General features: G+C 29.6%; 1 protein-coding gene across 1 annotated transcript in view; it reads right to left on the reverse strand.

Annotated features, from left to right (window-relative positions):
• Positions 1–24,500, reverse strand: part of LOC129959064 (nuclear pore membrane glycoprotein 210-like) — a 54,462-nt gene that overhangs the window by 22,296 nt on the left and 7,666 nt on the right. The window contains exons 2-13 of the mRNA XM_056071860.1: positions 23,469–23,599; positions 20,026–20,160; positions 16,482–16,578; positions 14,103–14,229; positions 12,472–12,601; positions 7,971–8,096; positions 6,954–7,010; positions 5,270–5,517; positions 4,518–4,655; positions 4,282–4,452; positions 3,583–3,691; positions 2,648–2,737 (exon numbers count right to left, since the gene is read on the reverse strand). Coding sequence (XP_055927835.1) covers positions 2,648–2,737; positions 3,583–3,691; positions 4,282–4,452; positions 4,518–4,655; positions 5,270–5,517; positions 6,954–7,010; positions 7,971–8,096; positions 12,472–12,601; positions 14,103–14,229; positions 16,482–16,578; positions 20,026–20,160; positions 23,469–23,599 — 1,559 coding nt within the window. The remainder of the gene's footprint in view (positions 1–2,647; positions 2,738–3,582; positions 3,692–4,281; positions 4,453–4,517; positions 4,656–5,269; positions 5,518–6,953; positions 7,011–7,970; positions 8,097–12,471; positions 12,602–14,102; positions 14,230–16,481; positions 16,579–20,025; positions 20,161–23,468; positions 23,600–24,500) is intronic.

Here is a 24,500-nt window from a genome sequence, read left to right on the forward strand (position 1 = left end):
TTTTTAAAGATAAAAAATTTTTAAAAATTAAACGTTTTAAAAAATATAAATTCACATGCTACAGAAAAATATGGGAGTGAAAATTTTTAAAAATGCCTACATATTTTCTACTAATATACAAAACAGTGCCTTGAAATCCTGTCGTAATATATTACGATGACTGATTCTCATTAGTCATGCTTTTTCGATCATTAAGGAAATTGCGAAATTACTAAAAATACGTTAAGTATCGAAAATTCGATAAATATTGGAATTCCTGTATATATTAAAAATTCGTTAAGTATAAAGTTCGATCAAGACCGTCGAGCACTCAAACTAGTTCTGAAAGGAGTTGTTAATTTCTAAGAGTCCTAGTCATCGTTTTAGGAGGTGTTGATTTCTTTTCCATTGTCCATTCTTGTGCCCTTAATGGCGAAGGGGAAGGGATTCCCATTTACAAAAGGGCATTTATACAAAGTTTCATTTCACATGTATTGCTACCATTTATACCATGTTCAGGGGCGGATTTTGATAATATGAGGCCACAGACGCTAACTTATTCTGAGGCCCCCTTCAAGATATTGATAATTAGAAAGTAACGTGAACTAAACTTATTTGTACTTTAAAATTCATCTTTATGCTTATTTTATTTTATGCAAATCTCTACAGATATCAATTTAAAAGGATTAAAAATAAAATAGAACATTTAAAACTGATTATTCTCATAGTTACCAGAGGAAAGCTAGCACTTGCATGTTATTTTGACTATAGTTTTAACACAGGAAAATTTAAAAGGTAAATTTAGAAATATAGCAAATGGCAAATATTTCGAGATTTGGAAATTTTATATAAGCTAACGAAGATTTCACTTGCAAAATTTTGAATAGTATAATTGAAAAGCCATTCATAGCCATTCATTCAAAGCCATTCATTCAGCCATTCCTTTCATACCAATTTAAGGTTATTATTGTCTTATTAGTAATCTGTTCTGCTCTGATTACTAAAATAATAATTAATTTTTCTAAAATAATCGTTTTAAAAGACTCACAGGAGTTCAATTTACTAGAAACAGAAAGAGTTAATACGTATGAAATACATGATTAATGAATAAGTATTTCGCAGGTTTATTCCAAAACCATAGTTTGCCATTGTTTAAATTTCTGATCTCAAATACTTGGGGTTTCTTGATAGATGGCAATTGATTACTGAAATTGCGTGGCTTCGATGGTGTACGAGAAATATTAACATTTCCATCGTCCGATCTTGCGAAATTGCTTGATAATCTGTAAAATCTTTTGCGAAATAATGGGATATATATCAAATTAAATTTTCATTTCCTATAAAAAAAATTGTCTTTCATTTACACTAGAAAAAAAAAACATCATTACTTTTTCGGTGCTTCTGAGTGATTGATTTAGTAGACAGAGAGTCGATTCGTCCCTTTGTATCCCCAAATGACTGCCGTATAATCTTCAATATTTGGAAAGTATAATGATAATTGCAAAGAGTATGCCTAGCCCGAATTATTTCCAGAGGGATTGTCAAATTTTTTTTCAAAAATCGTTTTTGCAACCCTAGGAATTTCGCGACCGAAAAAAAAGGGTACCTCTCACAAACAGCACTAACTTATACGACACAATATAATTTATACGTGAATACCAATTTTTCACAATTCAAAACAGTTTTTACATTGTTTAAACTCTCATTTTTGTTTATGCTAATGTATATTACAATAATAAGACCACTTTTACTAAAAGAGCAGACAATCAATTCGAATTTTTTAGTTCACTCACTCAAGGAAAAAAATTAATAAACACTATGAAGTTTATGAATAGTTTGGAATGTTAAATTTTCTTTAAAAGTACCAGCATGAAAAAAAAATTTGGTTCTAAAATCCTTTATTTATACTTCATACGCCTTATTTTTGCTTATCTTATAAAAGTATTTTTTTACATATTTTCGTTTATATACATGAAGAATGCATTATACCGTGCAAGAAAAAAATCTTGGAATTTCTGCCTTTTAGACCTTGAATTTGAAAAAAAAAAAAAATTGAGAATTCTCTCTATCTGTGAACAAGGTATATCAAAAACGGAACGAGAAAAATGGCTGAAATGTGTCCATTAACTCATTACTGTCGATATGTAGCGATGGGAAGTCAGAGCATGTGCACAAACGTAAAAACGAGCTAAATTAGTACAAGTTAGCAACCAGCATTGTAACTGGAGTCATAAACAATCAACGAATTGACTATTTGTTAACCTGTCTATTCTTTAACATTAGTAAGCGATCAGAAACGCAACAAGCCTGATGGTTGAATTTTAATATCTATTTCCAAAAACAAATTGTTAATATATTAGTAATTATTTTAGACTCAATCCATCAAAGGGTACATCTCTATGTGTGTGTGTGAGAGAGCTAGATAAACAAAATTTAATGAGTGATAAAAATTATATCACATGGCAGGCAAACGAAACGTATGCTTGATTCTATTCACTTCACTATGAAACTAAATTTTAAGTATCCTACGAGATGCTTTTTCCTTTTCATAGAATAATGAATTTAATTTTGTAGAAATTGAATTATTATCTGTCTCAAAAAACAAATTTTTTAGCTACATAAAACCAGATTTGTGAGTTATATAAAAAACGGCAAGCTGAAATTTTACCTTTGTCATAAGAAAGCACGTGCTTTTCAATTATTTCCACTTCTGACTCCACCTTAGAACAGTCATCAAATTTCCTTATGATCTTCCTCTCTAAATACAAAATGTAACAAACAGTAATATTTATAGTAGATAGAATATCATTCAACCAATAAATATAATAAAAATTGGTTTTAAAAAATACTTTCATTAATTGATCCAAAAAGGATTTATTTTTTATTTTATTTATTTATTTATTTTGCCTTTAAATTATAATTCATTATAACAAATATGGAACTTATTCTCAAATTCGTTATTAGGTGAAGCCCTTTGTATGAAATAAAAATTTAGCTAGCATAATCGATCAAGTGGTAGTTAATTTGTGAAAATATTAGAATAGTTTATTATTATCGAGGATGCACAAACATTTAAAATGAGCAGTTTTCTTAAAATCAGAAGTTTCTCTCTATATTTGAAATGTTCCTTTCATTTATTTTTATGAAATTAAAATTACACTCTTATTCCGAATAACCTGTTTGAAATTTGACCTGACGAATAATTTCTAATTATTAACCTAGATGCAATTAATAACTAATCTAGAATTTTAAGCATGAAATATTTTTAAGTAATAATTATATATTACTAATTAAGTTTTTAAATCAATAATTCAGTCAATAAACGACTTGTGATGGAATATCTTCTAGTATGAATGTATACAGAAAATTTACTTTTCCCTAATTCATTAACTATGAAAGTTTATTCATTCATTCATTATGAAAGTTTATTTTTTTTTTCAGTAAAACTTTCATTAATCTTCCCGGTAATCTTCATTTCTGTAAAAACATGATTTTTCTGATTCAAACTATTGAGTAGTAATATGCAGTGTTTAGTAAGCTAATCTATTACATTAAGCCCCATTGAAATTGATTAGATATTGTTACCGTGAATGTTACTTTTACCTTTGTCTTCATAAGCTAAGAATGCTACTGGTAAGATTAACACATTTCCTATTTCAGCTTCCACAACAGTTGGATAGGTTTCAACATCGATCACCGGCTGAACAGAGACCTAAAGAGAAGAAATAAAGGGATTCTTTTCATTTTAATATAGAGTCCAATGAAACATAAAAAATAACATGGTTATTTACTTAAATAATATTTATTAGCTATCTATGTTTCTATGTAAATCTCATAGAAATTTGAAATGATTGCAAACACATTGCAAAAAGAGCGTTCCGATACATGTGCATTACTGTAGGTAAAAATGGAAAGAGTTTTACGACTTGAAGAGGACAATACAATCGTGCACTTGGAGTAGACAGATTATAGGCTATTCGTCGATGTAATACTAATACTAGTTCATTCTCTTTTGCAAATAATATCGCAACGTTATTTTGACATCGAAGCCGGAAGTGAAATGTTTCGCTATTATTGATATTCTTCTGAATGTTTAGTTCGAGACAGACTATCTTTTACCATCGAATTAATAGCACTTTTCTAAAACAGACATTGTATCCTGATCATCAGTATTTACCAAGATATTGATAGCACCTATTTAATGTCAGTTTTAAATTAATACAATAAGATAAAATCAAGACAAATGGAAATGAAATGTAGATTTTGTTGATCAAAAGGATGAAAAAAAGAGGATTTTCTTACTTTGGCAGAGGCAATGAAATTGACATTTTCTTCGTCAGTTATGATCACAGTAAAATCGCCTTCTTTTTTTATTTCAAGGTATCCCACATGACTTTTCTCCTTGTCGTATTTTACAGTTGCTGTCAACTCGTTATTTGTTGTCCAGTGGTAATGCCCAGTTCCACCAGATGCCTGAAAAAGCAGTCGTTTAGTATGTGCGTTTTATTGGCTTTTCATTCGAATTTGTTAATACTTACTAGTAAGCGAATCTCATGAGAAGAATGGCGCAATGAGTCAGATGGCAAAAGGATAAAAGGTGGGAAAATCTGAATTTTTTGGCACACTGTTACAGTTACTGAGTTCTGAAGCTCGTATTCTTTCTTCATGGAGCCATCCTGTAAATAAAAAAATTGTTATCGGACTTTCAGGTGGAAATGTCATTTTAATTATCAACAATTCAGTTACAAAATTCGAGCGAACATCAGACAGTTTGATGTTCATGTTCATATGATTTATAGTGAAATGCTTTTTTAAAAGATTTCTTTGGGTTTGTGATGAAATGCTAAAGATGAAGATTTGTGTGCATAAGTAAATTATATCTGTAGAATTTGAGCTTTTTAAATACATACTAAAAAGAGGAATAACACTTCAACCTCTAAGGCTATTCTTTTACAGTGACGTGACGAATTGATTTTCATGCAAAAGATTCATCTAAATATTTCCAAAATTATATGATATTACAAAGATATTTTTAAGATCCTTATGTTTAGGATTCACATAATAAAACCAGAAAATACGATTTATTTATTTTGAATTAAAAAAATACATTTATGGAATATAAATCTGATAATTTATTTGATGTATTTACATTCTCATTCAAAATGAAACCAAACCGTATTATAAATTCCTGTCTCTAGTTATAATATAAAAATATTACATGCAAAAAATGTCAGTAATGTGCATATGTCCTCAATGAATCTTTGGGATTTTTTTTTTTTTTTTTACTTACTTTCAAATAAACTCCTTTCAATTCTGCTCTAATAACTCCCTTTCCAGGTGTCAAGGCCTGTATTACGTACCAGGTACCATTAGATGTAGTTGAATTGATGTAAAACAATTGAGTTGGAAAACTCACAGCTATTTTCAAGTTTTCTGAAGGGTATATTACTTTCCCATTCTCATCAAACAATTCAATTGAAACAAGATAACTCTTGTGTTCTTCCAATACTTTATAGTCTCCTCTGGATATATGGATTTCTATAAATTGAATGATAAAAAATGTGCAGTATTGCATTACAAATTCAGACTTAATCTCTAATATACTGATACAAATGTCATGTTTCAAATTCAGAAATTCTAAAAAAATATATCACACATTAGTTATTTTTAGAATCCCTTTAAGAAATAAAAATTAATAAAGTTAATAATTAATTAGATTATAAACCATTATTTTTTAAATAATACTAACATTTGAAGAGATAATTTATTTAAAAACATTTTTACTAGAAACAGAATAAATTTTTTATGTTAATTCTTGTTATTGAATCCATCTATAAATGCATTCATTTGAACAAATTCTCATTGCATTTAAGCCCCAGTCCTATGTTTTTGTTGATTTATTACCAGCTTCTAAACCGTTCAAGCCAAACTACTAATTCTTAAATGGAAGTTTGTTTTTATCGGAAGAACTTCACGATTCTCACAATCGATGATCATTAATGAAGATAATTATTTCTGAAAAACAATCCTCATTACTTATAAGACAGAAGAGAAATTATATCCTGGGTAACAATTGCATTGTACGAAAGAAAGATAAAATTAGGGTAATTTATATTGGACTTATATCTTTTTCTTAGAAAATTAACTGAATAACTGTTTATTACGCCTACAGATGGCATTCTTCAGTGTAAAACTCTGTGATATAAAAACGTTCAATCAAGTTTTTTCATTTTAGATATAATGTGTGTGTTTCCTTGTGCTCGTTCAACGTGTTAAATAAAGTTTCTTTCTTCTGAAAGCTGCAGTCTGTCTTCATGGTTTTATTAATAATTGGATCACTAATTATTGCTATTTTAGATGCCTATCACCGCTACAGAAAATGGAAGGTAATTGACTCATTTTTTAACATATCTATCTATAAAATTTTATAAGGTTTTTCTCTCTATTTAAAGTCCACTTGCGTATATGCAAGAGACAAACGTGGTAATACAATATATTTTTTGTGACCCTTCTGTGGTTCATCAAGACAATAATCAAAACAAACTCATCCTTAAAATATTTATTTAATTTATGATAGGAATTATTTCCTTTAATTTGTTTTCAGATTTGAACGAAATTTGCATTTATAGATGCGGATTGTCATTTATACAGTTAAATCGGGATGTTAAAACATTTTGGCGGTTACTTAATTTCGAAAAATTTTACTAAAGGATGATTTAATTATTTCTTTTAACGAAATTTTCATACAAGATAAGGAAGGTAATCTTTGTCTCCTGAGAGATCAAATAATAGTGAAGAGTAATGAAGTACTTTATCCTAACTGTTATAAGAAGAAAAAAAAATGTAGGCTTCAGTTATTCAAACTTACACAATCATTAAAGCAATGGGCTATTTAAAATGCCAGCATTATTTTTTTTTTAAAATTCCATTTTTCCTTATTTTTGAGATTTGAAAAAAAAATTGATTGTTCTTACCTAGGCGTGCTGGTTTAACAACTGCTACGTGCATATCGATGCTAGGAAATGAAACATCTGTATATGAATTAAGTAACAGAAACAAAAAAGTTATAAAAATAGGATTATTTTCAATCTTATATCATGAATTCTTTGAAAGTCAATTGAATTCTCGAAAATAACAAGTTTTATTAATTTAGTGGAAGAAAAATTCTGCCTTATATCAAGCATTTTTTAAATCTTGATCTATATTTTTTCCCCCTCCACCAGCTATGATTCCTTCCTTTAAAACTTCTTAATCGGCTATTTTGTGATCCATTTATGTAATATCACGCATTGATAAAAGCTGTGGTTCCAAAAGAATAGAAATTATACAAAGTTGATACGACAGAAATAATGTTTAATTAAGAGACAAATACGGAATGAAAAAAACTTAAACGTATTATTTTAGAAAGTTCTCGGGGATATTTTTTTTTTTTTTTTTTTGAAGAAAAGGAATCAGAATCAAATTCAAACATATTATTATTATTATTGCGTTTAAATTTCTAATTTGCTTAGAATATTTATAACAGCACATCATGCGTTTACAAATTTTTGCTCAAAATTCCAGAATTTTAATAAAATAATTGTTTTCTACTTTTTCAGGTACTAATAAAAGAGTTCTTTTAAAAACCTCTTTATTATTACTATTTTATACAATTACCGTGGAATAAGATTTTCTATTTATATAAAGCAGAATGTGGGGAAACGTTCCTAAGATATTTAACGCACTTGCATAATAACTGTTATTTATGATTTATGCAATCCTCAATTTTTTCAAAATTAAATTATTATACAAAATCATACAGAAATTGTCATTAGACAAATAATTTAAAAGCTCAAATTCGGCATTAAATCGTGCGACAATTTTTCATTTCTTTAAAATCCAAATATAAAAAATGCAGTCACAATTTATCATTTAGTTTTGAATTACGAGATTTATTTCCCAAAAATTGCACCTGAAAAATGTCTGGATTTTTCAAAGATGAAAAAGGATACTATTACTTTTAAGCGTGAAATACGCTTCCCCATCATCGGAACCTGTTATTGCTACAGCCCCATCTTCTTCAACCAATTCCACAATTTTGGAATCTTCTTTACTCACTGTAAAATCTCTCTGGTACTCTGAAAAGAAGGAATAAATAACTTGCTCAAGACAGGCAACAAATAATTTTCATAAATTTTATTCTTCTCTAATTTTCTTTTATTGCTAAATATTATACGTAAGAATCATAAATGCCAATGATATCAACCAGGGGGAGGAATAAATTTAAGTGAAATAACAACAAATAAAAACACATTTAAAGGTGCAAAAATCAAAAGAAAATGGTGTGTCATCAGATTTTCAGAAGCTCCTTAGTCGAAACTCTTTAGCTGTACATTTTACAATGAGCTTGTCCTCAGCTGGCTTCATGAAATATTTAACATGGTAGGAAAAAGAAGAAAGGTGAAACAATGAGAAGCAGATGGACTAAATCCTCTACAGCGGCTGAAGATTAAACAAAATTCCCTAAGTATTTAATGATATAAAAATGCTTCTAAGAACAACAACAAAAAAAATCAAATATGCGAAAACATTTTAAAATTAAAATGGAACACTTGTAAACAATTATCGATAAGTTAAAGAAAGAAAAAAGCTGTAAATTTCAAAGTAATTTCAAAGAATTCAAGTAAAAGTACATTTTCAAAATGGATAAAATCTAGTAATAATACAAATGAAGTTATTCTGACTCCTAAAAATTAGTGGAAAGGGGTACGCACTTTCAGAACACTTCGTGCAACATTGTTTTATTTACTTTATGCAATGTTTGCATTTACATTGTGTAACTAGGTTTTATTAAAATAGCTGGATATATTTTTCGTGATTTTAAAGATTAATAAATTATTTCTAAATTAAAAGGCATGTCATTTTTCTCGAAAACTGTAAGAGACAGTATAGAAGAATTTGTAACTAGTCAGTAAGCTACGAAATTATCATCAGGATTTTCTATCTTACTGATCGATCTCGCGAAGAAAAAGACATTGCAAATTTATCCTTATATAGAGTGCCCACTTAAGATCCTCATAATACCCCTCCTTAATGTCAGAACGACTGCAGCTATATAGACATGAAAGTGGTGTCTATCTATAGTAAAATGGCTACACGTTACGCAATGACAACGCTCACGGCGTTACCTGGTGGGAAACTTCGGAGTTAGCGTTCGTATCTTGAAAATAGTAAGGGAGAATGTTGTAAACTTGATCGGTTGAATCCTTGACCACTTCTGTCTGTGATGGTAACCGGTGACCAAATTTGTAAATTTTTGTGTTTAGTACAAAAATTAAAAATTAATTACTTAATTTAACTTGTTGCTATTTTAAGGAAAGGGATACTTTGATTAATTAAATATTTATTTGATTTCACCACTAAAAAGTAAATATTAGAAACATTACCTTTTGCCCTATAGCAATTTTTTGGTCCAATTATCTAACGACATTAGTTTGTGTCTATTATAGGTAAACTAATAATCTTATTTTTAGAAAACTGATTTTTCTGTTCCAAACCAAAAATGATTGATAAAGATTTAAAGGTGGAAGTACACTGTGTTGTACTTTTGACCATCATGCTGTGTTGTTTCTTTGATCATGTCGTATGTACAATATTTCTTATTTAAAAGAAATTAGGTTCATCAGCAGACTTTTCTATGGCAAGTGCTTAAGTAACAACAACAACAGAAGAAATTAGGCGTACTTCAATCAAGATCATTTTCTCAGATTATGTAGAAAGTAATAATTTATGTATGCTGTCTCTATTTGATCCTTGATGTTGTGGCCTATCGCAAGATGTTTCGATTCCAATCTTTTAAAAAAAAGTAATAGCAAGGAGGTAACTATATTTTGAGATCCCCAAGAAAATTTTCTTTCATTTTTCTGTGAATCTGAAGTTTACATTTGGAATAATAGAAATATTTCTGAGTTATAAGTATACATAAATCTATAATTTCACATACGATACTGCACAATATCTTAATTTTAAGTGTTTTAATATTTAGAATACTTTTATTGGTCTACGATTCTTTTCAACTTTTAGATTACTTTGCGAGTCTTAGATTACTTCATAAGACTTTTCTTCAATTATTTAAGCATTTTACTGATTATATCCGACCAAGTCATGAAAAACCTACACTGTTACTCCTTGGCAACCACAAAACTCACGTGGCAATTCATGTTATCAAGATGACAAAAAAAAAAAAAAAAAGTGAGAGTATCAAGAACTTTCATCCTCACAATAATCATTGAATGCATCCGTTTGACATGGATATATTTGGTTCAATCAAACAATAGACAAATGGATGCTAGCACCAAGTGATAGGTTCAAATCTGTTACTAGATAAGATATTGTTAAATTGAATTAATAAATATGATTCCAAATAATATCATGGAAATGTTTAATATCATAGTTCATAGATTTTGCTCCCTTTTATCGGGATATTTTTACTAAAGACGAGTTTCTGCCTTCATCTGTAACTCACATGCAAATGATTCATCTATATCTCATGCATTCGTTCAAGAACAAGTATATGAACATGCATATGAACAAGTAAAGAAAAACCAAAAATTAAACCAAAGATTGTCGCTGATAGTCCTATAATTTAGTTTCCCAGGGATTGAAATCAAATAATGCTTCCAAAACTAAAAAACATAAAAAAGAACTCGAAAGAAACTTCTCTGCTTTAACAAAAAGGGTTCAGAAAAAAAGATAAATTCTAAACGTAGTGATGATTTTTTTTTCTCATTATAATTCTCAGTAATGATTTTTCTCATTTATTAAATAGTAGAAATATGAATACATTTTAAAAAGGACGATCCTTTTAAAAATTGAAAGCTCTTGCAAATAACTTGCTTTCATATGCAAAAATGGGAAATTTAATCAAAAATAATTATTTATCATTTCATGTGAAGAAATATCATCTTCCTATTTATCTCTGTTTTCATAACTGCAGGTCTAAGATATAACACTGGGTTGTACTTTTGACTACTATGTAAAGTTTTTATTAAAAAAAACTATTAAATTAAAAATTTTAGTTTTTTTTTAAATATGTAATAAATGTAAAATTAGTAAACAGAGTTACAATCAGCCTTCACAGCAGAATAGTGAACTTACATACGAAGCCAATAAAAATAAGTCATATTGAAAATCGGTCAAAGGTATGGCACTCGTCCCTTCATGATAGGAAGGAAACACCATCGACAAAGTTGTAGAGCATCAATGATTTCCAAGGAAGTGTACAGGTTGGAAAATTTGATTCTGGGTAAGGTTTAATATTATGATATCACACATTTAGAGTGTTCATTCAATAAAACCACTAACACTTCTTCAGGCATAACTGGGCGGAGATGTTGAAAAGATATTAAACGTGGTGCAATTTTTTTTGAGGTCCAATTAGATGTTTAGTCAACATTACTGTCAGAGGGGGGCCCATAAAGCGTGCTTTTCGCTGATTGGAATGCCAGGAAGCACACTATTGGAAAATCACAATATTGGAAATCAAATGCATTTTTCAATTAATGTTTGTTGCGAAATTTACAATAAGCTTATCGGCCATGTGTTTTATAAGGGCTTGTTAATGAGTATATGATATTTAGAAATTTTTCAGGACAAGATACCTGATTTAGTTGAGAACATGCCATTGCTTCAACTATGGAATGTGTTTCCAACATGACGGGGTTCCTTTGTACAAGACGTCAAACTTAAAGCAAGCCTTAGTGAAGAAAACAACAAATAATCGGATATGATAGTTTCGAAGAAAGACCACTTGACCTGACACCAACAAACTTTTTCCTGTGGGGTTGGTAGTAGCATTACCTGAAAAAGTAGCATTTTTCAGTAGCCGCATTACTTAAAAAAATAGGTAATGAGATTACTCCACCAACATAGTAGAGCCTTTGATAGGATTATTAATACTTGTGCCAATGTGACAGCTGATATGTTAAAAAGTACTCAATATGAATTTCTTACTATAGTCAATATATGTATTTTAACTGATGGAGACCAATTTGAACTCCGGAAATGAGTAATTGTTTTTGTTTTGTTTTTATCTCTTCCTTACACAATTCGTTTCATAAATATTTGGAAATCGAGAACAAACAAATGAGTATTTTGATCATAGTATTAACGTTCATATGGTAACTTTTTGTACTAGATCAATAACGCTCTATAACATTGTAAATAATGTTTATCCTCTATCTTGAATAATTTTTAAGATAGGAATGCTAACCCAAAATTTGCAACCACGTGGCGCTGTAAATGGTATCATGGTGTAACGCCTAACCCTTTTATTAAGCCTAGACAGTAACTTTGAATAGATAACATTAATTATGGATACACTGTGTTTAAAAATGTATAGTGAAGTTCTAAATGTATACAACTTTCAGCAATCTATCAATTAATTTTAACCAATACTTCTAGAAATGGTTTCACAGGAAATCTCTTGTTTTTTAACTTCTAAGTAAATATTACCAAGTTCTTTTCTACTGTTGTAAATCAGCGCCAATCGCACACTCCCCCCTGGGAGCAATCGGAGGGTAGTAGAAGGACAGACTCGGACGTTGGAGGAAATGTGCATTTTCACTTCTTGCGTGGACAGCTCCTGAATAATAAAAAGTAAAAATAACATTCAAACGTAAAGTAATTTTATTCTTTGATATACACAAACAAATAAAAAAATGAAAGGTTAATAGATCCTTTAAAATGTGATTGAAATGCAATATCAAAATATATTTTGATGCGATGATCGACTCTCATCGGATTTATAAAAAAAGACCAGCATCATTCATTTATTTGGCTAAATTAAAACGACAAATAATAATTAATCATCATTCGACTGTTTGGTATGCTCCTACGTTATGATAACACAGATCCTTATGTGTGACAATCGTTGCACAATATTTGGTCAGACAGAACACTGAATTCGTTACACGCCGAACATGGAGTCCATCCATAGTTCCATACGATCTTCTTTGTTCTCTCACTTGAATAGGAACTACGGTATGGATATTTGAACTCGAAAATGGCTGTTTTGAAGACGGTAGAGGTAATTCCGAAGAAGATGTCAAAATATAGGTCCCAGAATGTGTTTCAACACTGGCAAGTTGTTTAGGTCAAGCATAAGTAACTAAAAGGGACTATTTGGATAAAATTAGTGTCATATTGACTATTACCTAACGAGTACCTTACGAGTGATGATTTTTTTTTTTTTTTTGCATTCTTTTTTTTTTTTCACTTGCCCTTTTTTTTATCAGCAAAAAATCATTTAAAAGGAATTTTATTCAGAAACAATTTGTTTTTCTTGATTTACCCTAGCTTTTCATTTCACAATAATTATTCAGCATGTTTAAAGCTCGTAATCCTGTACAATTGATAATTTTTGAAGAAAATTCATAATCATTAACTTCTATTTATAATGGGCATATTAAATAAAAGTTAATAATTAACTATGGACATACTAATTTATAAAAGTCTGTTTTGTTCATTTTAAACTGGCTATTGAGTAACATCCAAGTTCAGGTAGAAAATGCTCTCTGTATGAATAAAACTTATGTCACTAAAACACGGTACTGGCCGGGATAGCTTGGTTGGTAGGGCGTTGGATTCGCATCCTTTGGGTTGTGAGTTCGAAGCTGCCGACCGGAGATTCCCCGTGTATGTGGTGTCTGGTGCACGTATAAATCTACCGTGGCTACATAGTCCTCCAAATAGAGACAATACCCCTGGGGATACTGAATCAGAGGTGATCGTTCTCTGATTCAGGTATAACTTACGATGTGTAGATAAGTGAATGTAATGTATGAATTAAACCCGCCCTATAAAAAAGCGTCGGGACGCATGAGTAACTGAGTTGTACTCTTGGCCCTAGATGACGCTATTGAAAATAAGAGAAGCAAAATTCTAGCTTAAAATCGATAAAAGCCTTCGTCAGATGGCTTGTATGTGGCAAGTGCCATTAGAAACAACAAAACATATTTCGCTTTTATCCTTAATATAAACGAGTTGCTTTCATACTTTTGCCAGAATTTAAATTTAGAAATAAAAACTTTACTTAAATGTAATTAACATTATATAACGGTTGGAAAAAAAGCTATAAAACTTACCTCACTTTCTGTTTTCAACGTAGTAGCTTGAATTTTACATGAACCAATATTAAGTGGTTCGATTAAAACAGAATATCCTAGAAGTCCTCTTTGAGCCCATCCATCAGTTAATGGAATAGGTTTTAACCTGAAAAATATTTAAAAAGAGTCACGTTTTCCAAAATTCTGTGGTCATATTAAGAAAAGAGCACTTAGTTGCTATGAGGCTTAATTATCCTTTTTTCTGAAAGTGTATTCCATTCTCTTTAACAAATAAACACTATGGTTGCAGAGTTTCTACAAAATCTCTTAAAATTTAAAAAATAAATGTACTTTCCCTTCTTAGCATTACACTGTAAGCGATATTTTTCATTTGAGATTTAGTAGTGTCATAAGTGTCCAAGTAGTGTCATAACTGAATATTTACTCAATGAAGAGGGAGACCCAGAATGAACTGGATTCTCAAACATTGATGGAGAATCACGTATTCCATTTCTAATAATAATGTACATGCGTCTGTCTGTCGGTGATCTGTCTGTACAGAAGAATTGTTGAACCTATAGTTACTACATTTGATACAGATATGATTTAGAGAATGCATCTTATAGCTTTTTGCTTATTATTATTATTTTAGAATTTAAATTTACAAATTTAAAGTAAAATTTAGGCTCCATTCTTTCTCAAAAACTTCGGAGAGAATTATTGCACAAAAAAGATTTTAATGAACAAAAAATGTGTCTTCCTAATAGTGGGGGTTTAAATATAAGGTTTAGTCTGGTTTTAAAAAAATAATTATTGTGATCAGTGGCCGTATAATGAGAGGATTCCAAGCGAGACTGAAAGTTAGAGAAAGGAGAAATTCAGAAAAAGGTGTGTGCTTTTAATATAATGACAACATTCAGGGGTTGGTAATTTTTAGTTTTGTTTCAAATTATAGGCCAACCATTCAAGAAATTTATTTAGGATGCCGCAAATAAAAAGGAAACATTAAGTTTAAGTAATATTTAAATTTTTTGCCCACATAAATGTTTTCTGGTTGCATAGGATTGTCTTTTAAATACTTTCCAATATTTGTTCAATCTATATGAATTATTACATTTTTTTATTCAACTAATATCTCTTTTATATACTTTAGAGAACATTGATTCGAGCCATAAGGATTATCACTTTTTTTTTATTCAACTGCTACCCGTTATTTTATGCCTTCTTTACTGAAAATTAAATCGCCTTTAAAATTATTTAAAAAATTAACAAAAAGTTTAAATAAATATTTGCAAAATGTAGCAGAGGCATTTAGAGTTCTTTGAATATCATATTCATTTTACCTACTAACAAACATCGAAATTTGAATTGATATGCCTCTGCAGAAGATCTGTTTTTGATTCTTAATGCATCTTAGTTTTATTTTAGATTTGGGAATTAATTCTTCCATTAAAAAATCATGTATAAGTTAACCTTTATATACATACCTTACTTACTTTTTATTAATCAATTGTTTGATTCGTTAATTTTATCCAGCATTTTGCTAAAAAGTAACAGTTCATTAACTCAAAAATTTTATCTGAAAATTCTTTCGTGGGATAGCTTTAATTCGATATTTTTAGTATAAATCAAAAATAGAGACTTCCTAAACAACTTTCAAATTTTATAAATAATCAGATGATCATCCAATCACATTAAATGCTTAAAATGCATAAGTCGTGGCCATTTTTATTTCTACAGACGTTTTGTACTCATTTCTAAATGTTAAATTTTCTACATAATAACCAAAACCAGTTAGAAATATTTCATATTGATTGGTCTGTTTGTGCTAGAAAAAAACTATTTTTCAATTAATATAGTTATTGCAAGAGTATTTTGGGCAACATAATTGCTTTTATACACATTTTCATTTAATTTCCTGTTTGTAAAGTTGTACATTTGTGATCGATTTTATATTTACTTCCAAATGTGCTTGAATGTTTTAAATTTGTACCCTCATATATTATGAATGACAATACACCATTTGTAAAAGTTAATTATGTTAATCGATTAATTTAATTAAGAACAAATGAAATGAGAAGCAAATTTATTAATAATAATAAATTATTAAGTCTAAATAATTAAAATAAAGTCTCAATAATTAAATCATGTTTACCTGGTATTTTAATTTTCCTCTAAAGGCATTTAATTCCTTAAATTGCCGAAGCATTGAATATTAAAAAGGTGAAAAAAACATGGCATTGAGGAGTAAATGAAACTTTGGTTTAGTTTGGTTATGATAAATGAATGTATATGTATTCTCAATGTGCCCTTTCCATTATCAGATAATTTCGCTCATCCGATAGACGGTAGTTAAGTAAGCATTTTTTTTTTTTTCATATTATAGAGTTTTGATAAATAATTTATATTGCTACATACCTTACTACGCTACTATTAGAAGAATCAATTAATTTGTCCACTTCTTGTTCTACTTTCCATTCGAATTTAAGTCCATTTATGCTAGCAAATTGATGTCCTAAAATTAAATGACAGGGATTAAAAAATTCCTGACTAATAAAATCTAATATTCTAAGACAGCAAAATATAAACCCTTTTTCATTACTATATGTTATTTATGCATTCTAATATTTTTATATTCTCATATACAAATATAAATTATTATAATTTTTCAAACCGAAAAAGTTATTTTTGTAATGATGTGTACCTGTAAACTAGAAGGGTGAAATATGATCTTTCTACTACATTTTGGGCGAAATCCGAAAACTATCCACTAACAGAAAGTCTAACGAACTAGAAAGATCAAATTTCTGATGCAGTTTTATCGCCAAAAGGTACGTGTGCTCTCTTTATCTGTATGGAATTATGTAATTCAAACCAAGAAAATGGAATTAAATCTTACACCCGAAGAAAAGAGCAAGAAAGCTTAATGCAAACCGTGCCACTCTCTCCAGTTCTCTTGTATTCGTTATGACTGGAAACCATCAAGAAATCGGTTTCACTTTAACGCAGAGCATTTCACTTTCGCAGAATACGTGAGGCCTGATTTTCGACAAACGTGATTCGGAAGCACTACGTGTCATTGGGACACATTTGGGAGCAATGCACATGCATTTCCAAAAAGAAGATAACATTTTGATATTTTATTTTCTTTAAACTATAAATTAATGTTATTTTCATTTGTGAAGAAAAAAATTTTTAAGCACACAGCAATTATTTTCCATATAAAAAATCTTCAAAAAATAATTCTTAGTAGTTCTACATGAATTACATAAAAACAAACTTCATAAATGTACTATTTCTGATTTTCCCCATTCAAATCTTTAATTTACAACTCATTATAATAAACACTGTGGAGTCTTGAAATCAACGTTTTTCAAATGGCATCAGATGGCATTAATTAGTTAACAGATTATAAAAATTCTGAATTATTGAAATAGTGTGTTGTCATCGAAAGAGACATATAAGACCTCAAAATTTTAAGATTCTAGCACATCCAAAAGCAAGTGAAAAATTGATTACAAAATTCCATCTTTATAAGCATGTAACAAGTCGTATTAAACAAAAAGGAGTAATAATGAAAAATTAATAATCAAAATATTATGTGAAAATCTTGAGGAACTGAAAAAAGTGGAATTTCACTTGGCATCAACAAAAAATTACCTTCCATCTCTAATGCAATGGTTCCTAGAAAATAAGAAAATACCATTTTTGAATAACCATTTTTTTGCCTGATCGAAATTTATCAGTATCTGTCATGGCACGCCTAAGTATCAGTTAACATAAATTTGAAAATTTTTACTTCTGTTCCAATGCAGATAAAAGCATTTTCATTATTTATTACAGTCTTAGATTGAGTCAATAGGAATCTAACAAAAACTTCATGCTAAAAAATAAACACCGCTTGAGCTTATCAGAAAAAAAATCGATTATTGTTGGAGGTAAGGAAGTAGAAAAAAAAAGAATATCAGCTGCAAATTCTGAATGAGAGCAATAAGTCTAACTGAATGAATCATTAAGCAACAATACAAAATTTTAGGAATGTTACTTATGTGATTACTAAAAGATGTCTTAAGAATAAGAAGAATATTTTATTCATTGAAAAGTAATATTGCACATTGAAAAGTAATATAAAGATTAATTAAGTATTAATGCAAAATCTTATGAGACTGAAAAAAGATACCTTTAAATCTTATAAAAGCCAGAAACAAATTCGTGCATTTGTATTTATTCAACTAATCGACTAGAGAATGCTCAGTGGCACGAAAATTACTTCAATAATTAATCGAATTAATTTAATAATTCGACTTTTTTTCGGTTATCGAAAAATATTTTTTGCCAATTAGAGAACTCAGCATGCTCTTGCAGTGGAATGATACTTTTTTCCATCAAAATTTTTGAATCTTATTCAGAAAATAGAGTGCATTTTGATACCCAATATTCCACAACAATCCAGCCTCTTTACGTCCAACTACTTTTGTACAAGTTACAACTATGCTAATTTTTGAAAAAAAATCGATCAGTTAATTGACTTAAAATATGCATTCTGGTATATTTTAGGGATATAAGAGTATTAAAATAAAAATGCATGACGCTTCGTTTTATATATAGCAAAGCACTTGTTCAAACTTTTAAGAACTGCTTAATCCTTTCATTTTAACCATTAAAATACTTACACATAAAAGATGTTTTTAAAAAAATAATGTGATTTGTTAATTTTCTTTGAAGATGAAGAATTTTTTGAAGAAATTTATAACGTTTATAGTACAATTTTAAAACATTAGAACTACTTCGAAACACTGAAGAAATAAAAAGTGTTGAATATAAAATATTAGAAATAGCACATGTTTACATTCACTACGATTTCTGGCTTTTTGTTTGTTTGTTTGATTGTTTTTTAAATTTTTTCTTTAATAGTTTAACAATTAATTAAAAAAGTTACTACATTTTTGGGAAAACAAAACGAAAAGGTTTTGATAAACGAATGTGAAATAAGTTAAGTCAATTAGTGAATTGAATAATTTATTTTTAGTATTTACAACAAAATAAAACAATTTTTATTCAAAAATTTCCAAATCTTGCACAGCACATTTTAGCTAAAATAAAATACTGTCCGTAGGAAAGCAAAATAATTCATCCAAGCAAACATTATTTCCTCAACATGAAAATGACATGCACTTCTTTTGGGTTTTCATAAATACTATACGATTCATCCTCATGTTATATACAAAATGTAATAATAAAATAATAAATTCATAAGTTAATAATTATCGGTTAATTAAATTTAATAAAAACCGTCGTTCATCAGACACCTCCTGTTCTTATACGTAAAAATTATGCTTCAATATTATCACTAATATGTGTTTTAATTTCTTTTAAAGTCAAAAATAAACTATCGAAAGATCTAAAATGATCTATTTACGATGAATATCGATAATAAAGAGGGAAAATACTTTCCTTTTGATTCCTGTTCCCCTCTCAAAAATAATAACACTGCTTTATACATTAATATTTTCAAATCATTGCGTTGCATTTCCGTCAAATTTAATGCTACCTTGCCTATAGTTTCCTTATGCCTTTCCTATAGTTTGTAATTAATATAGATTCAATTTTTTAAAAAACATACATGCTAATAGAATGATCAGTTTAGTCTATAACGATAAACAGCAATTATTCTGAAATTGTAGTACAGGTTGCATCAAAATAACGGTGCCAAAGAGAACTTTAAATCCACACACAAACAAACCTTTCATTTCCACGTATTTCTGGAGTTGCTAGATGTCATTTACACAACGTAAAGAGTATATATAAAAGAAAATTTGATTAGTGAGTACATTAAAATGAACAAACGTCTCGATGAAAATATAATTTTTCATTTCAAAAGTATAATGACTTCCTAAAATCACCTTAATTATGTGAATTGTTTCTTTTTAAGAATGAGATCAGGAAATGAGAAGAACCTTACCAAATCTGTCTTTGGCAATGATAGTAAGTGATTCAGGTGGAGAGTCAACGGCCAGTTCATCAGTGGTTGAAACGAGTTCGATTTTATCTGGAAAATCTGTAATAACATCGCATTCTAATTCGATGCCCGTACTTCCTGCAAAAAAAAAAAGCATTGGGTTTCAAAACAAAAAGATAATATGAATTGAAATAGATAAATTTGTCTTCGAACTTTTACAAAAGGCTATGAAGGTGGGAGATTATAAAATCTCTGCAGAGTAAAGAGCATCGAGGCAACAGAATAAAATATTGCATGCAGGTATCACATATGATAGCGCTCAAGACTGGACATTAAGCATTAGCTCACTTCTTGATGTTGAACTTTTCAATCGTTTTTCTTTCAAGTAAACGTGATCCTCAAAATAATATATATATATATATATATATATATATATATATTAAAACAGTGATGAAATATCAAATGCAGCTGGTTCTTTACAATTGATATGTTGGAAAATTTAATAACTGGAAATGAAAGCAGGAATTTTGTACTAATAAAAGCTAAAGATGCTTTTTAGAGCTAGAGTTCCCTTGAAAATTAAAGAATTAGAATTCCTTGAAAATTGAGATAGAGACCCTTGAAAATTATAATGATTCAACAAAAACTGATTTAAACTAAAAGGAAGGCATCAGGGACCTAAATAAGTATATTTTGAAATAGTATCTGCATTAGGAAATGATGCGTTGAGGTTTAAGATGGGGATAAGGAAATTGTTAATGATAAGATACATTTGCAAGTTGAGATGTATTTAAGACTCGCAGTTCTCTTCCCTGGGCGTGTCCTGATTCTACATCACAACCACGAAAGATTATTCACTAATGTTTGGGCGTGATAGCATGCAGCTGTTTGTTAGAGCTGTCCGTCCTACTTAGTTGGTTGAACTGCGGTCCATACGACATCTTTCTGCAAGTTATCATGCTTGCCTTTTATGTAAAATGTATGTCAGTGATCATCGTGTTCTTATTGTAAGATATTTTACATTTTATATTTTTATTTGGATAAGAGGAAAAAGGCATTTTAGAGTCTTCTTCAAATGAAAAGCCGATGCTATGTTTGATGCTGAAAAGCTAATACCATTCTTGAATCTTTAACCCTCTGGCTGCGTAATTATTTAAAATGATTATTTAGATGCGATGTTTGCAAATAAGTTCGAATATTTTTCAAAGAAAATGAATTGATACTATATGTTACATGATAATAATATAATATAATAAAAATCTGTAATCGTAAAATAAACATTCTAAACTGCGAAAAAAACGCGGGATACAACAGAAAATGGGCTGATTGCCAATTCATGGAAATTGCGGGATACGCAGCTGGGTTAAAGCCCCTCTCACCAGAAGTTGCGAGCTTTTAATACTGTATAAAGTTCTAGTGATATCCCCCACTTATCAGTTTAGGGGCATCAAGTATTATGGTGGAATGAAAAAAATAGGAATTAATGAGGGTGAACGAAGTACAGATAATTAAAAAGGAATGACAGAAGGATTCAAGAAAAAGAGATAAGTGAAGAACTATACGATTGAATGGCTGAACGTTGACCTGCTATAAGAATAAATTGTATGTTACACAGACTGATGAATAAACTGGATAGGTTGCCGTGTATCATATGAGTTGCTTTATATAGTGAAGAAGCAAGTATTAATGCGTTGCACATTCGGCAGAAGAACGTTTCGTTGCACATCGACGATGAATAGGTAACTAACGTTTCGTTGCACATCGACGATGAACAGGTAACTAACGTTTCGTTGCACATCGACGATGAACAGGTAACTAACGTTTCATTGCACATCGACGATTAACAGGTAACTAACGTTTCGTTGCACATCGACGATGAACAGGTAACTAATTTCAAGTGAACAAAAGAAGGTGTTTTTGTTGTTTTGGGTGCCCCCTGATTAATCAACAGTATATGCATATTTATATAACATCTTTCTTGTGGATAAGATTACTTGCATATATTTTATTCCAATTATCTTCTCTTTGTTGGTGTCTTTTGTGGAAGTTAAGTGTGCTTATATTTTATTAATAAAATATTGGACAAAGTAGGAACTTATGATATTCATTATACTAAATTCGCTTGAAGCAATTAATCAACTCTAAACATTCTTCAATGGTACATACTGCTCAAAATTTCCCCTGGAAATGATCATTTGTAATAACGCCCTCTAAAGCCTCAACACGTCATTTCCACATGTATTCGTAATAAAATCTGTCGGTCCTCTCTAATTGCCTTTAAATTTGTGTTATACATTTTAAAATCACCAGTATATGTTGTAACAATTCGGAGAAATTTAAGAACTAAATTCGAATAAAGATGTCATATTCTAATTTTTGGTATCTTATAATATAAGTGCGTAATTGTCATGCAAATACATTGCAAAAGAGGCGCCTCCTTTCAGTCGAATCAAACTTTCATTCAGAGCTGGTTTCAAACTTGAATTTTGTTCTTAGTCACCAATAAGGCAGGTTGTTGCCTCCTCAGTGGCATGTTGATAAGTCCTTGCTTCCAGATTGGGAAATCAATTTCATCAAAGGCCTTCCATGTATTTGGAACATGTGCCTATTAATTCTGAAAACGTCCTCGTCATCTAACGATGGCTCAAAATTACAAATGCCGTCCTAAAACAGCCCTCATCTTGCATCAGAAATGGGACATTGGTGTAAATGAACTCATAACGCCTTACTGCAGTATATACGTAGTTATCCATATTGCAGCTCTCATTTTAACTGTGATGGCAGAGAGCACTCTGATATTGAAAAATGAAGACTACTTGCGATTTATAACTACTTCAGCAATCGAAATCCCTCTTTTTAAATTTGTATCAATAAAAAAATTAATTTTAAAGAAATGATCGAAATTAACACTAGAAATGTCTTTGCATTAAGATTGCATGCTTAGTGAATTATCCATATTGTTACAAAAATATAATAAGTTATCTTAACCTTTCAACTGTAATATGAATACCGAAATATTTAGACATGACTGAATTCTTGAATGTCATTTTGAATGATTTTTGAATAGTGATATCAATAAAACGTCCATTGTTGTCATTTTAAATGTATCTAATATTGCATTAAAAATGTTCAAATTCATTAATTATTTTTATTCGGGGTATTATCAGGGAAAAACTGGAGAAAAGCCTTTGCTTATCTCCCATAAGATAAAAAGCACTGTCCCAACGGGAAATATTGAAACTGAAATATACGTCAGTTGAATTCTTCAAGACAAAGAAATGAAATTCTAATATTCTTTTTCCAGCAACTAATATATTTTGAATTTAAACCTTTTTTTTATTTCGTTGATATTCAAATTTTCATTTTTCGAATAGTAAACAAAATATTTGAAAAAGAAAATAATATTGTTTATCATGCAGAATATATGATTCTAGAAAGAGCAATACCTTTTGCCTTCACTTTAGTTATTCGCTTTTCTGTGGAACTAGAGACGATAGAGACGATGGCCGCATAAGAACAATCATTTAATCTCTCCGAAACAGGATCCACTTCCACAAGATGTCTGTCCGCTGAACTCCTACAAGGAAAAAAAAGTAATTATAATATATTCATTCTCTTTAACAATAATTTTTAATACCTGCAGAAATAATCCATGTAAAAACAATATTTTAGGATAATGAACTTTGAGAAACCTAAATACTGATTACAAATTTAGTAGTCGGAAAAATTAATTAGTGCAAATGTTCTGTTTTTCTAAAATATTCTTTAATTTGGAAAGATAATAATGCATATACTCAAAAGAGCTATTTATGTCCTCGTTTGGTTCACTATTAAGAAATTGAATTTTGTTCAGCAGTTTGTGTTACAAGAACAGTCACAATGGTGAAAATTTATTTAAAGAACTTTTACGTTCTGTAAAGCCGATTAATAATGAATATTTCATCTGAAAACCAAAATGTAAATGTTACAATTCAACAATTCACTTGTGGCAAACAAATTGAATTTTCCGGGATGGAGGAACCCATTTGCAGAACCATCGCAAAATCATTGTATAAGCGAACTTGTACGTTAAATCCGTCGAGATGCTATTCATTCTCTGGTGTGGATGGAAATTTGAAGAGAATGTGTTAGCTTAAATGTCAGTCTGCCATCTTATCAAAATTTCGAGATCTGTCCAAAAATAGCTCTCAAATTGAGTAAAATTAAATATGATTTCAAAAGGTAATAATAAGCTTCTTATAAGTTCCAAAATTATTTATAACTTCCCATGCAGTAAACTAGTTCTTTAGACCGAATGACTACTTCATAGTGAAGAGTTGTAAGAAAGATATCATTCGAACAAATAACTACTCAAATTTATCCTTATAATTCTTGCTGCTTAAAAGGTAATCATAAGAATGAAGTTCTATTTTAAATTGCACAGAATAAATTACGGACAATACTTTTATGTGCATGATCTTTTCTTCAAGGAATTTTGA

This window comes from Argiope bruennichi, chromosome X1 (assembly GCF_947563725.1).
Source record: "Argiope bruennichi chromosome X1, qqArgBrue1.1, whole genome shotgun sequence".
Taxonomy (NCBI): Eukaryota; Metazoa; Arthropoda; class Arachnida; order Araneae; family Araneidae; genus Argiope; species Argiope bruennichi.